This window comes from Candoia aspera, chromosome 7, assembly GCF_035149785.1.
Source record: "Candoia aspera isolate rCanAsp1 chromosome 7, rCanAsp1.hap2, whole genome shotgun sequence".
NCBI lineage: Eukaryota > Metazoa > Chordata > Lepidosauria > Squamata > Boidae > Candoia > Candoia aspera.
In genome coordinates, this window is record NC_086159.1 from 59,224,372 (window position 1) to 59,238,327 (window position 13,956).

A 13,956-nucleotide genomic window follows, 5' to 3' on the forward strand; every position below is an offset into this window, starting at 1 on the left:
ATTTTTCAGCTTTATCGCTGAGCATATATTTTGACTACAATTTCTTTATCAAATGCTGGTGATCAATTATTAAAAAAATCCATGATTGGCAAGTTCCACACAACCCATAATAAAATCCACAACTGGATTTTATTATTATGCAACCCTCTTTGGTATGGTGGCTGGGGCATGATTCTATTTTTAGCCATAGTTCTTTTTTGTTTCTTGCTTTAAAGACATAGTTGAATGATATATGGACTGAGGTTCTGACCCTTTTATATGATTTATTTATTAATACAATTTATAGGTTGCCTGACTCCCAATGACTCTCGGTGGATTACATTTACAATCTGCCCCAGAGCCTGGGAGAATAACCAGGTTTTTACTAGCTTCCTGAACGTCATCAGGGTTGGCACCATCCAGCACTCCAGAGGCAGGCAGAAAAGGCATGTTTCCTGGGTCCCAGAAGATGACGCTACTTAAACAGTGGGGCCTGGACCATGCCCACTCTGCCCAATCACACCAGATGGGTGGAAACAACTGGAGACAGGCAGTCCCTCAAATAAATAGGCCCTATGCCATGAAGGGTTTTATAGGTGATAAGCAACACTTTGAATTACACCTGGAAGCCAACTGGTACCAGACTACTTCACGGAGAAGTAGGGCCACATGGGCATATCGGGGCATGCCCAACACTTGCCCATGTCACCACCCTTATTTACATGACAGACTTTGTTCTATACTTAACCCTAGTCCCTGCTTGAAAATAGCAGGTAAAGCTTTTGTTGTTGTTGTTAAAGTCTTGGACAATTTGGTTATTCATACTTTAGATCAACTTATTCCTAATCGAGTGTTCAAACTATTTGTATCACTGCAAGTTGAATTTTGATTGCCTAAAATTGTAAAATAGGTATATATACAACTAAAATATCTCTTGATTTTGCAATAGATCTGGGTATGTTAGCAATATCTAAAACTCCTAAATTATTACTATTATTTATACTTCAGATAATTCAAAACCCACATTTTTAGAGGTTATACAGTATATCTAAGACAGATACTAGTTTTTGCAAGTGATTATTTGCAAAAAATTTGGAATAGAGAGTTGGAGTATCCTATATTTGTGAATCAATGGCAAATATTTAATATTTTATTTCCTATGATCTTAAAATAAGATTAATTCAACAAAATCTTCTTGGTTATTGGACTCCTCTGAGAGTGCTTTAAAAGGGCTAGTTATTAACTGCATTATGTTAGAAGTACATGGATACGCTCAAATGATATGGGCTTGTTCTATTAATACTCCATTTATGGGGATAGTGAATGTATTTTTGAATGACCATGGGGATGCTGTGACAGTCATAAGTGTGAGGACCGGTCACAAGTTGGATTTTCCAGTACTGTTGTAAGTCCGAACTGTCACTAAACGAATAGTTGTTAAATGAGGACTACCTGTAGTCCTGTTTTAGCATCATCAGAGCCCTTTAGGATCAAAAACTGCCAAGCTTTGCTTTAGATATTGTGGCATAAAATATGTAAAACATATTCATAGTTAATGAGGTATTCTGCAGTTTCTATAAATTAAAAATAATGGTAAACCTCACATGAACTATTCTGTACAGGGTTCTTATAATCATACATGTTGCCATGGAAATTTCCTGGGCCTAAACGTAAATAATATTTGATAATAAATTCTGCAAAGGAGATTTTATATACACACACACATATGCAACTTCATATTTAGTAGCATATATAAATAAGCCAAACACCTGAATGAGCTCTGAGTTTTCACATGAAATTTCACACCAGAAGTAGACTATAATGGATATTTACAGGGAAACCCCCACTAAAGATAGTAAGAATTAAAAATTTGATTAGTTATTTTGAAGAGAAAATTAAAATGCCAAAGGTAAGCAAAGAAATAAGATGCAAGCAAATTATAAATTATAGAAAAATGCAAAAGTAAAAACTGTTTTGTGTATTGTTGTTATATCTTGATAATATAAGGAAGTTCAACCTGCTGGTCTTATCGTATTAAGGTGGATACATTAAACTATATACCACAATAAAGTGTGTGTGGTTTTTAATGTAACCAGAATTAAATCAATAATTTTATATTTTCCTTCATCTTCTGATACCAGAAAGTTTAAAAATATATAATAAAAAATACCCAGTAAAAGCATATCAAAATACAATATCGGAATTACATAAAATGAGCAAATACCACCAGCTTATTAAAACCTAAAATGAATGAACAAAGAAGTATGATCTGATGCTGAGAAGAATATAATGTCAATACCAATTGCCTCTCCAACAGGAGGATGTGTGCAACAAATGTTGAATAGGGGTTTAAAAGATACTTGGAGAAGGGAGAACGGATATCAGGAGATATGTTCCTCCATATTTATTGTGTAAAAACCCATTTCTTGTAGAATCTGTTGGTACCTTTTTAATGTTATGCGATTTTAATACATTTCTCAGAACAGTGAGACAATGGTAAAACCTCTGCTTCCTACAATGGCCATACACCATTACAACTTCTTCATAGAGATCGTTAAAAAGAATTCTACTCAGTATCTAAGTAGCAGTTATTCAAAACTGTTAAAAAGAAATAACAATTGTGGTGGAAACATAACATAGATGAATAAAAACATAGGAAGGTGTGATTATATTCCAGGTAAGAAATGACTCCTACATAAGGAATGTTTATTTAACACCCCCAGCTTAAAAAAAACAAAATATAGTGGTTCTTTAAGCTCATCTAAGCAAACTGGACTTCCTACTCTAGTTGCAAGACTAAATGGACCAAAATGGACAAAATGGAGACAGACCCCAAAAATGGAGTCAGCTGGACCAGACGCCTGCAACTTCTATCACAGGTGACTTTTGTTATCAACTCCCTTCTATTTAGTATTAGTATTAATATAAGTATCAGTATATGGTATACATTTAAATTTAAATGCAGTACAGGCACGATTTTCCTCAAAACAAAGTCTGTGAGGTAGGTTGGGCTGAAAAAAAAAATGAAACTAATGGGCTTCCATGGCTGAGGATGAACTAGAATTTGGCTCTCTCTGTTTCTAGTCCAACACCTTAACCCAGTGTTTCTCAACCCTGGCGAGTTTAAGATGGGTGGACTTCAACTCCCAGAATTCTCCAGAGCTGAGCAGGCTGGGGAATTCTGGGAGTTGAAGTCTACCCATCTTAAACTCGCCAGGATTGAGAAACACTGCCTTAACCACTAACACTTCATTTGCTCTCATTTTTGCTTATTTTTAAAAAGTCAATAACAAGTGTACTTTCTATGGTGCTTGTGGCATTCTGAATACCTTCTAAAAATGTATTTTTTTAAAGTCATTGGTTCTTCATCTACATATTCTAATAGATGTTTAAAGAAATATTTGATATCACTGATCTGGATTCATCCATATATAAAAATATAGAAACACTTGAAAATTGTGCAGCACAGCTTATTGACTTACTGTGAAAACAAGGAAGACCAGCCAGGGATAAATCCAGGATCTCTAGTAAACCATAACAGGGCCATTAGAAGGAACAGGACAAGGGTGATAACTTCTGGGTAGCTGCAACAGAAACACCATGTATTGACCATCACCCTTTGAACTGATTTGCTTTGATAACATTATAATATTTCTTCTGTGCATTAGCCTTATGCCTTACCTGATTGGTCCAAGTTTCTTGTATTCCTCTTTGATTACTTGTGCAGAAGCTTGTTCTCTAGGTGACTTTGTCTTGCCACACTGGAACATTTCTTTGAAGCTGAAATGAAAAGTGAATAGATGTAACTAGTTATAATACCACTTCACCAGGTGATAGGTTCCATTTCTGATGACTGATCTAAAGAACTTCTTGAGAACCTGGGCTTGTCCAGAAGAATGGTTGGCTTTCCTCCCTTGAAACAGACACTAATCTCCTGGCCAGTCCAACCTATTTTGCTGCATGAGCTAGAGAATGCCACAGTTCCATGTACAAAAACTGACCTGACTGGCAGAGCAATCTTACTTCAGCATGGATGATGGAACAATGCCCTCCATCCTAGCAAAGCAGCTATTAGATCACTGGGCAGGAAGTTTGCCATTTACAGTCCCCATCTCCAATACTTCCCTACCACCCCTTGCTTTGCCTAGCATGCTGCCTGAATCACCTGTCACACTCTTCTTAATAGTAGGGCCAGTGCTGATTTCTCCACTCTGTTTTGCATTATCAAGTGATTTGCTTTAATTTTGCTGTTTCCGTATCAAGATAACCTAATCCACAATATTTTACCTTCTTGAACCCAACACTGATCTGCCTTCATGAAGCATAGTATATCCACTACATACAGTATTGCAGCTGAGCAAAAAGGTATATAAGAAAAATAACCACATATTTTCCCTTATTTCTCTGTGCCTTCATTTTTCTCCTTCCTCTATTGTTTCCTTATATTTATTTTCTACTTATGCTCCTTGGGGTAAGGATTTGTTATATCTATTCATTGTAAAACACATCCTTACACAAGATGGTATTACTTTGGACTCCTCCTCCATAAGAGTACTTACTTGAAACCCAGAAAAAGCCACAGAAGCCAAACCCAGGAAAGTAATAAAATAATAATAGTGATGGGGATGCAAAGGATAAACCAGGATCCAAAATTGATGCATTGGCAACCAGGGTATCGTCTGAAAAAAAAAGTAAAAATGGAATTCAAGTTAATATAGTAGCTTTGAATATGAATAGCAGGATATTTCTTAAACCAAGATCTGTCGTGGGCTGCACAGATGATAAACCTTGAGAGAAAATCTATCCAGCTTTCATCTGAAATAGATGGCTTCTCTCCCAGGAAGTAAAAAGGGAATATTTACGATTAGCAGTGTAAACTCTTGCACCAATCTGCCTATGTCCCATCCATGGAGGAAGCATCATAGGATGCCCCATCCACTGAAGCAGAGATCACTCCTTTTCAATAGTCTTCTATCAGTTAATCAGTTATCTTCTAGATAACATTTTTTATGAAGATGGTGCTTTATCTGTTACAAACATGCTGACCTATGTTTTCTTTGGTATTGGTATTCTAGTATGATTTTATTTAAAAAATTAATCATTGTTAGCTGTGTTGACAAATGCATATGCATAGGAAAAATGGAAGAAAGACCTCTCAATAGAAATCCATAATCATCATCTCTGCCACTTTCAAATATTGAATTACATCGATCTTTGGGGAGCAGGCACAGTGCTAGTCAGAGGCTTAATACCTTATTCATGGCAAGTTCTCTTGAGTTGTGCAACCCTCTCAGCAGAATAATACCCCCTGAACTCCAAAGTCAGATCAATAGCTTAACAAATGAAGATATGTACTTGTTTCATTAACTGAAGGGCTTTGGATGATTTCATTGCACTCTTCCTGGAACAAAGGTTTCAGTCCTGATTTGAGAGTTATAAATTAAGCAAGGCAAACACTTTTTATTGGACTAGCTGTTCTGGGGAAACTGTATGTTGTTTCCTTGAGACAGTTAAACCAATTAATGTCATCTGAAATGGTAAAACAGCCTGGCATGCCAAAGTGAACTTGAAGAAGTAGACTTTCAGGAAATGAGGTGATGAATTCAGTTGCAATAGAAAAGGTCTAGTGTATACGATATGAGAGCCAGTGTGGTAGAGTGGTTAAAGTGCTAGACTTGAAGTAGGGAGACTGGAATTCTAGTCCCCCCTTAGGCATGAAAGTCAGCTGGATGACATTGGCCTAGTCAGTCTCCCTCAGCCTTAGACTGGAAGTTGAAAAACATCCCAGAAGAAGATACTGACAAACCACTTCAAGAAAGCTGCATGGTCCTGTCCATGTTGTCACCAAGAGTCAAGACTGACTTGAAGGACCATAACAACAAAAAGTATATACTATACTTCAAGCTTTGGTTCTAATTATAGTGGGTGGTGCGGAGGGGAAGACTCTGAACTTGTCTTATTAACTTAGATGCATCTGATGACCTCATACTTTATCTAAACCTTTTCTTGCCTTCAAAAGCCTTGGATGCTTTTGGGCGGTGGAGAATGGTATGGCTTTTCCTACAATATGAGGATCGACAAATGCCTATCCCTTTTTGTATAGTGGGGCAGAACTGAATAAAATTTGGCCATACTGATTTGAGGGATTTCAGGCAGGGCTTTTATGGCAGCATTTTTAAAGCCAAAAATTAAAAATAAAACAAAACAGTTTGGCTATCTTTCTTATAGTTCTGGGGGCAATCTGAATGAATATAACAGTGTTTGAAAGGGCTTCTAAGTTTCTGGGGGAAAAAATAAGCATAGCTTTGAGGTTTAGGAATTTTGCAATAAAACATTAGTGTTTTAGAGTTTAAAAATGCTTTTCTTTACTGCTCACTCTGTAACAATCATAGCTTCCAGTATATACTTTCAAGCACTGTGACTGGCAGTATAATAATCATATAATCATTCCTGACTGGAAACTAAAGTTTTCAGCACAAAACAATGCTTTCTTTGTCTGAATGATTTTGAGGCAAGGATCCTGAGGAAAACCTGGTTCTCATTGGAGATGGATGCCTAGTTTTACTTTTTTTTTCTCAGTTGGTAACAACTGATCATTTATGATGTCCAAGAAGGATATTCTGGATAGACTTTTAGTATACACTGTCTATGTGTTAGACAAAAAGTGAACCTCATTTTCTGAAATGATAAAGCTATACTGAAAGACTTCCAGATAACATTTGACATTTTTTCTGAAATGTGTCATCATGTCCCACTGGTCACTTACAGGAACATCTAAAGTCATCCAACCATTGCTGTGTCAATATAACAATATTGCAGACAGGCTTTCTATTCCCTCAAAGATGTCTGAATGGTGCTAGAAGATGCTAAAATGACTAATGGAGAAATGACCCAGAGACTAGAAATACCCCATGTCCTCAAAGTTATTGCAAAAGTTTAAAGTTCTCTAGATATTGTTTAAAAAAGCCCACCCTTTCAGGAGACATATTCACAGGGCCGCAACTAGGGTCTGTGTCACCCGGGGCAAACATGGGTTCCGTGCCCATTTTGGTGCCCTCCCAGCACTCATTTTGGTGCCCCCCCAGCGCAGTGCCCGGGGCACATGCCCCGGTTGCCCCCCCTAGTTGCGGCCTTACATATTCATCAGCATGAAAAATGACACTATCAGATTAGCCAAAGTTGTGTATCACTGTTAGCCAGGAATTTTGGTTTATTCAACTGGACTGTGAATAAGCAGCATAGAAGCAGTCCATTCATTCTTACTTGGCTTCACAAGAACTAGTAAATAAGGAAGGGATTACTTTGGGAAATGGCATTATGATTAAATCCACCCAGAAAAAAAAAGTTTTGTCAAGGCAATAACATACCCTGGTTTAAGGCTGGTTTGTGGTCTTGGATTATGGGTGCATTTCACCATGATGCTGAGTTAAAAGTGCAATATAGCTGCTAAGAGTCATCTGATTGTGGTAGGATACAATATAATTTAATAGACAAACAATAAAGCTAATCCTTCCTCTTTTGTTTTACCTGATGGAATGGGCTATATGCCCATATAGTTTATTATGCCAGGATTCTAGCACAAGATGATATGGAAATATGGCCAGTTTGAAGTGAACATACAGTACATCTCAAAATTAAAATGTAAGAAACAGGCTTAACTAGAAAAGGAGTAAACTCAGCTGCCTAACAAAAGCACCACCTTCCAATGGAGATCTCTGATTACATAGCCCTTATTACCTATCTGAACAAACGACTTGCTCAGCTAACTTTTCACTCCCAGGCTGAAAAGAGCCTATCTTTGCCCTTAGGGACTTGGATTGTTACAAACACTGATATGAAAGAGAGTGGGAGACTTCTTTGAACACCTCCCTCCCATCTTGACTTCCTTTCTTGGCTATTGTCATGCATTGTCACCTTCATTAAGAAGCAGCTGAACTGAGGGTGATGTACAGCTGCAATGACAAAATTTGCCCTATCAGGACAAGCCTAGATATAAGATTATCACTCTGCAGCAGGGTTTGTATTGTCTTTTATTAAGAAAGTTCTTAGGAGTTTATGTTATTTAAGTTTCAAGAGAAGGACATCCTTCCCCCTGCAAAACCCATAATAAGAACAGTGAAACTATATCATAGCTAAGTGGAACAGAGAGGACCAGCTGTATCATGGAGAGCAATAAAGCCTGAAGATATTAATGCAGTTTGGTAATGGTATTTCTTTATCCTGGGCATTCATTTTCCCTCTGCTGAATAGCTGCTCAATTCATTGCCTTTCTACATGCCTTTTTTGCTCACCTAGCTCCAATTCTGCAGCTCTCCATCCTCTCCCTTTGTCATGAATTAATTTTTCTTAGCACTTCCTGTTTACTCAAGCTATTTATCAGAGCCTGCTGTATGGCTTGTGTGCTTGGTTGCAGCCCTGAGAATGTGCATGCATCTTAAATTATGAGATGAGAAAGCAGTAGCTGTTTGCATTCATTTCTCTGGCCTTCCTTGCCTTCAACAAGGCAAATGTGGAGTCAAAGTTACTACAGAGCCAAAGGGAAGAAAACAGGCAAAAGGAATATTTGAAAAAGAAATTATATATCCATGGGAGTTCTGGGGAAGAAACAGCGAACCGAAGATGGCTCCGCTAAAAATGGAGCTGCCAACCGTGGTTAAATGAAGAGCTGGCGAGTAGACTGACTCTTCATAAGTCCTCTCCAGACAAGGACAGGACTTGAGATTGCCCACAAGTGCTCCAGACAGTTGCTCCTCATGAGGAGACTGCAAGACAGCAGTCTCTGGCGGGTTTAGAGTTCTGGGAGACGAGGGAAGCTATCTTCGCTCAGACATGGTTGGCACCTTTACGGACAGTGGGTTCACATACTTCCTTTTCTAATCATTTTCAGAAATTGCTTATTAAATGCTTTTTAGCTATTAGGAACATTTGGAATGACAAGTTTTACACATTGGGTGACTTGCCTTCTATCCTTAGCAAAGGAACAAATCATTTAAGAAAACCAGGCCAGAAAAAGCATCCAGTTATCCAGTAGCCAATTAATATCCAATTAATATGATCAAGAATATGACTCCAATGAACATAGTACTGTAGTATTGCAAGTTGCTGTAAAAATTATCCCAGAGCTCCCACTAAGCCAATGTCATAATGATATGTCATATGTTAATAGACCTTTGCAGCCATTCCTAGGTACCCTACACAACCCACATCCTATGTTTGTTGGGAATTAATTCTAATGGAACATGCACATGCCATTCCTAGTGGATCAAGACAGACTCACACAAGGAATTAAAGGAGATATGGATTTTGCTTTGGTACAGTTATTATTCCCTTGCTTTGTATTCAACAAGATTTTAAAATGTTTATGTGTCTTGGTTTATTTGATTATATGTGTGCTTTTCTTTTATTGCTTTGAAGTAACTACGATATATTCTTCTGTGTAAAATTCAGTTTGCAGTGATGCAACTTTGAACAAATTACAAGTGGCAGACAGACAATATTCCTGGTGATTGGAAATCATTTTAGCAGATTACAAATCTTTGGGATGTAGAGTGAAACTGGCAGAATGTTCATTGATAACTATGATTGTTATCAGTATCGAGGAAAAAAATTGCAGTTCCCACATATATATTGTCAAATTATGCATCATATAGCTTTACCTGGGAGTAACATTTCATGAGGCCAACATCATTTAGGAAATACTTTTGAAACAGCTCCAGTACTTTCAAAGGGATTAATAAAAATGGGGAGGAGGGGGGAAGGAATGGTAGCCAATTTGCCAAATAATTATTTCAGCCATGATTACAGATTTATTATTCTGTCATTCTGATCTGCGTAATACCCTCTGCATCTATTACACTGTGTTTTTATGAATGTCATAAAATCCTCTATTCACAGGGGATAAGGCTGTCTATGGCTGCTAGTCCTGGTGGCAATATTTTAACCTCCTATTTGGACAGAGTGTAATCTAAGCAGTTAAAACTTTTAAGAGCTATAATTTCAAAAGGAGAAAATTAAGCAGGTGTGCTCTCAGTGTGATATGAAGGTCTTGCCTTGAGTACTTAGAAATACATGGATAATGACTGTGGTTCATATAATCATTAATTAATTTTACCATAATTGGTAAAAAAAAAAAGAGATGATGTGATATGAGCAGGTAACTTTCAAGAGCAGGGTAATGCAAATTCCTTAAATGTTCTTTTGGGGATGTGTATGATCTGATAGGATGGTCTTTCGAGCTAGCTAACTATAATAACTATAACTAGGGATGCAAAGAAGGAGAAGGATTAAGAAAGGGCATTTTCCAATAAAAACTGCTTTGGGCCAGTGAACAGCTCCAGATCTGAATACAAGGCTCAAGCCTTCTGTTTGTTTAGCAGGGAAACATCAGTGAAGAAAACCCTTTGCTTACTTCTTCCCAAAAGAAAAAGGGCTTTATGATGTAGGAGCTCTCATTAGCACTGACATCCAAATGGAGAAAGATTGAATTATGAGGAAGGGAAAGCACTGCACTGCACTGACACAACACAAATCAGCTTAAGGGGAAAGAAGGGAGGAATCTATATACTACTAAAACTCTGTTTGTCTGTGTGTAACCTTTAACTGGGCAAAACAGTGTATCATAGGGCAACAATTTTTGAACCAAGGTACCTCAAAGGGGCTAACTTACAGAATGCATCCAAAATCTGTGACCCATGACTCCCTTGGAATTGAATTTTGGTAAACTTTATAAAATATTTTATGACATAAAAATTATCATAAAACATTTTATGACATAACGCAAAGTGTCATAAAACATTTCCTGCGGTCAGCCCCTGATGTTTGACTGTGCTATACAGTTCAATATGAATGGCAAGGACTATTTTCATGCCAGATACATCTCTGAATATCTCCCTGAATTTTTAAGAACTTTTCCAGTGAAGGCAATACATTAGAAGCTCTGCAATTGTTGAAGGCATTGAGGAATCTGGTAAGGAAATTCTGAAACGATGGCCCAACAGGTCATGGGTTGTCTAGTTTAAAATGATATTCAAATTTAGGAGCAAACAAATAATTTAATCTTTTTTCTTACGTATTGAATTGTTCTGCAAATATTAAGTTGGTTGATGTCCCAGTGATGGTAGTCAGTCCTCCGATAGTGGATGAATAGGCAATACACAAGCACATGACTTTGCATATCATATGGTCTTTATGGTTTCGATATTTTCTTTCAGACTGGTTTGGTTCTGAATTCTGCTTAAATATAAAACAAATAAACACAATCAACAATTTTCATATTAGTCTATTAATACCCAACCTTCTCTAGTTAAAATGCTTTATCTTTTTCTGAAAATTCTCCAGAGTTTAGGAAGATCCAGAGTGAAGTAGCTCTTCCACTTTCCCTAATTCTTCTATCAACCAGGAGGGGAAAAAAAAAAGATCTCTGAGGAATATGCAAAAATCAAGTCCAATCCCTAAGTTTCTAGCTTTCCTTCTGATAACATTTAAACATTGATAACATTGTCAATGAAAACTGTGAAAGTGGTAAATTAGCCAGGAATAAAACACAGTGTAGGTCCGATGATACACAAATGTCTTATTTGCACAGTATAGTCTCTTATACAGTAGCTTTCACTGTTAGCAACTAGGCTTCAATTTCAGGCAACAGAATAATGCTTTACAATTTGCCCAATAATTCATATCTCAGTATACTAACAGTTAGGTGAAATAGCCAAAATGTGGTGGAAATATCTCTGTCTCCTTTAAAAGTCATGGAAGATGCAGGGAGGCAGGGTATGTTGTGGGTCCCTTCAGTTAGGGAAGGACATCTAGTGGGGCTGAGGAAAAAGGCTTTCTCCATGGTGGCTCCCTCCCTATAGAACATCATTCCCCCAGAGATGAGATTGGCCCCCTCCTTGCTCCTTTTCTGGAAGGCCCTGAAGATGTGGTTTTGTCAGCAGGCCTGGGGATCCCAGGTTGCTTCAGAGCCAATCAAGTGGCTGATATGAATGTGTTTGCTGCGACCGTGGGGTGTGTATTGCGTTTTTATGGTTTTTAATTCTGTAAGCCACCCAGAGTCACTGTGTGTGAGTTGGGTGGCCTTATAAATTTCTTTAATAAATAATAATAAACAAACAAACAAACAAACAAATTTTAATAGTGAAGTATTGCCAAATGTCTGCTTCTCTCCAAACTGATCGATTAAATTGCTTCCATATGTTTAAAGAAAAAAAGATAATTCAAATCAAACAAGTTAAAGCGTGCATAGTAAGTAGTGGAAATTTGTGGCACATTTGCTACTGTAATCAGGACATACCTTTTCATTTTCAATGTCACACACAGCGTCAGTGGTACCATTGCTGTATCTGGAAAGAAATACTTGCTGTAGTAATTATTTTACTGATAATAAAAAAAGTGAATCATATAAATATTTTGCTCTCTCTATATATATATTACCCATCAACTTTACTGGATTTGCAGTCAACTGTTTCACTCTCACTGATATTTTCTGTGAAAACAAAAGTGAAAAGTTTAAAGGAAGAATTTCTCTCAGGTAATCTTTTTCCAAGTAAAATAAAAATGGGTTGAGGCTACCTACCTTCAAGTTCTAGGGCATGATTAGTGGCTCCATTTGCATAAGTCATTTCCATAGCATCTACTTCAGCTTCAGCACTAATGATTTGCTGAGCCACTGCCTCTACAATTGGCATTACCATAGCAGCAGTAGAAGTGTTGCTAAGCCACATAGATAAAAATGCACAGCTGATCATAAAACCAAGGGTGAGCCTGAAATAACAATGAAAAGTCCATCTATGTCTGCTATTAACACTCAACTTAATATAAAATAATTATAATAAGACTCCATAAAAATAATTTGGGTTAGCACCTCCTGGCCTTCTAGAGAGTTTCTAATTCCTTTCTCTATATAGCAGTAGTGTGAACTCCTTGGCTTAGCACTTTTGCCATTGGAGCAGAATTGGATTCTAAGAAGATGACATTAGAACGTTGTGTTTCACCCAGATTCATCTACCTCAATTTTATCTACACTAACTGCCAGTGGTTCTCTGATGGTTGAGGCAGGGATTTTCCCAAGTATGGCTAGATTTGCAGGAGGACAAACCATGGACTTGCATGCAAAGTGTTTACACTAAGCTGCAGCCCTTCCTTTACCCATACAGTTCAGGATATGAACCTCCAGAGGTACTACAGAAGTGTCCCCAGGCGTGTGTGTATGTGTCAGATCACAAAAGCAGCTTTGTAACAATCATTCCATCTCTTTTTACATGTGTAACATCAAAAGGGGCCATGATGGAACGATGCTCCTTTCATCGTTTTGATGAAAACATTGGATTCTGTGGTTGCCTCTACCCACATGTGCACACTGAATTGCCAACATTTTCAGTTTTCAAACTTCGAAGTTTTTTCTCAAGTGTTCTACACGTGAAAGTTTCACACAATAATGGAATCAATTACTCTTTTTACATCATGCATACGCAATATAAGTTTTTCTATTGAACAGAATATATTTTAAAAGACATCATCATCAAAATAACTTAGGACCAGATCCTCTCCCTAACAGCATTTGTTGATCTCAATGAAATCACGTAACCATGGGAGAGGAGGAAAGCAAGTGTGGTGAGATGCCACCACTTACAAGGAAAAAAGAAGAGAAGATTTTAAAAAAAGTACTGAAAAGAATATATTGCCCAATAAATTCAAGTCATGTGACATTTTAAAGTCATGTGAGTTTTCTCAGAGAAAAGATAACCAAAGCAACTTTGAATACACACACACACATACACACACCAAATTTGAATGGTCAAATGTGTTCACTGCATTGAATGAATGAAAGCGACTCTGAATTAATTTGAAAATTCAGTGGATTTTTCCACACTGAATAGTTGAATAGAATTGATTCAGACTGACAGTTCATGAATTTACAATGTCCTAAATTTATATTGTGATGTGAAGGAGCTACCACTAGTCCACATTCTGGTAAAG

At 37.3% G+C, this 13,956-nt stretch overlaps 1 protein-coding gene across 2 annotated transcripts in view; it reads right to left on the bottom strand.

Moving 5' to 3' along the window:
* Positions 1-13,956, bottom strand: part of SLC13A1 (solute carrier family 13 member 1) — a 44,372-nt gene that overhangs the window by 15,825 nt on the left and 14,591 nt on the right. The window contains exons 4-10 of one of the 2 annotated variants that reach the window (XM_063309558.1): positions 12,554-12,741; positions 12,412-12,463; positions 12,272-12,320; positions 11,048-11,208; positions 4,539-4,658; positions 3,661-3,759; positions 3,462-3,563 (exon numbers count right to left, since the gene is read on the bottom strand). In XM_063309558.1, the coding sequence (XP_063165628.1) occupies positions 3,462-3,563; positions 3,661-3,759; positions 4,539-4,658; positions 11,048-11,208; positions 12,272-12,320; positions 12,412-12,463; positions 12,554-12,741 (771 nt within the window). Of the gene's footprint in view, positions 1-3,461; positions 3,564-3,660; positions 3,760-4,538; positions 4,659-11,047; positions 11,212-12,271; positions 12,321-12,411; positions 12,464-12,553; positions 12,742-13,956 lie in introns of both variants that reach the window. The other variant, XM_063309557.1, reaches the window with a different exon arrangement.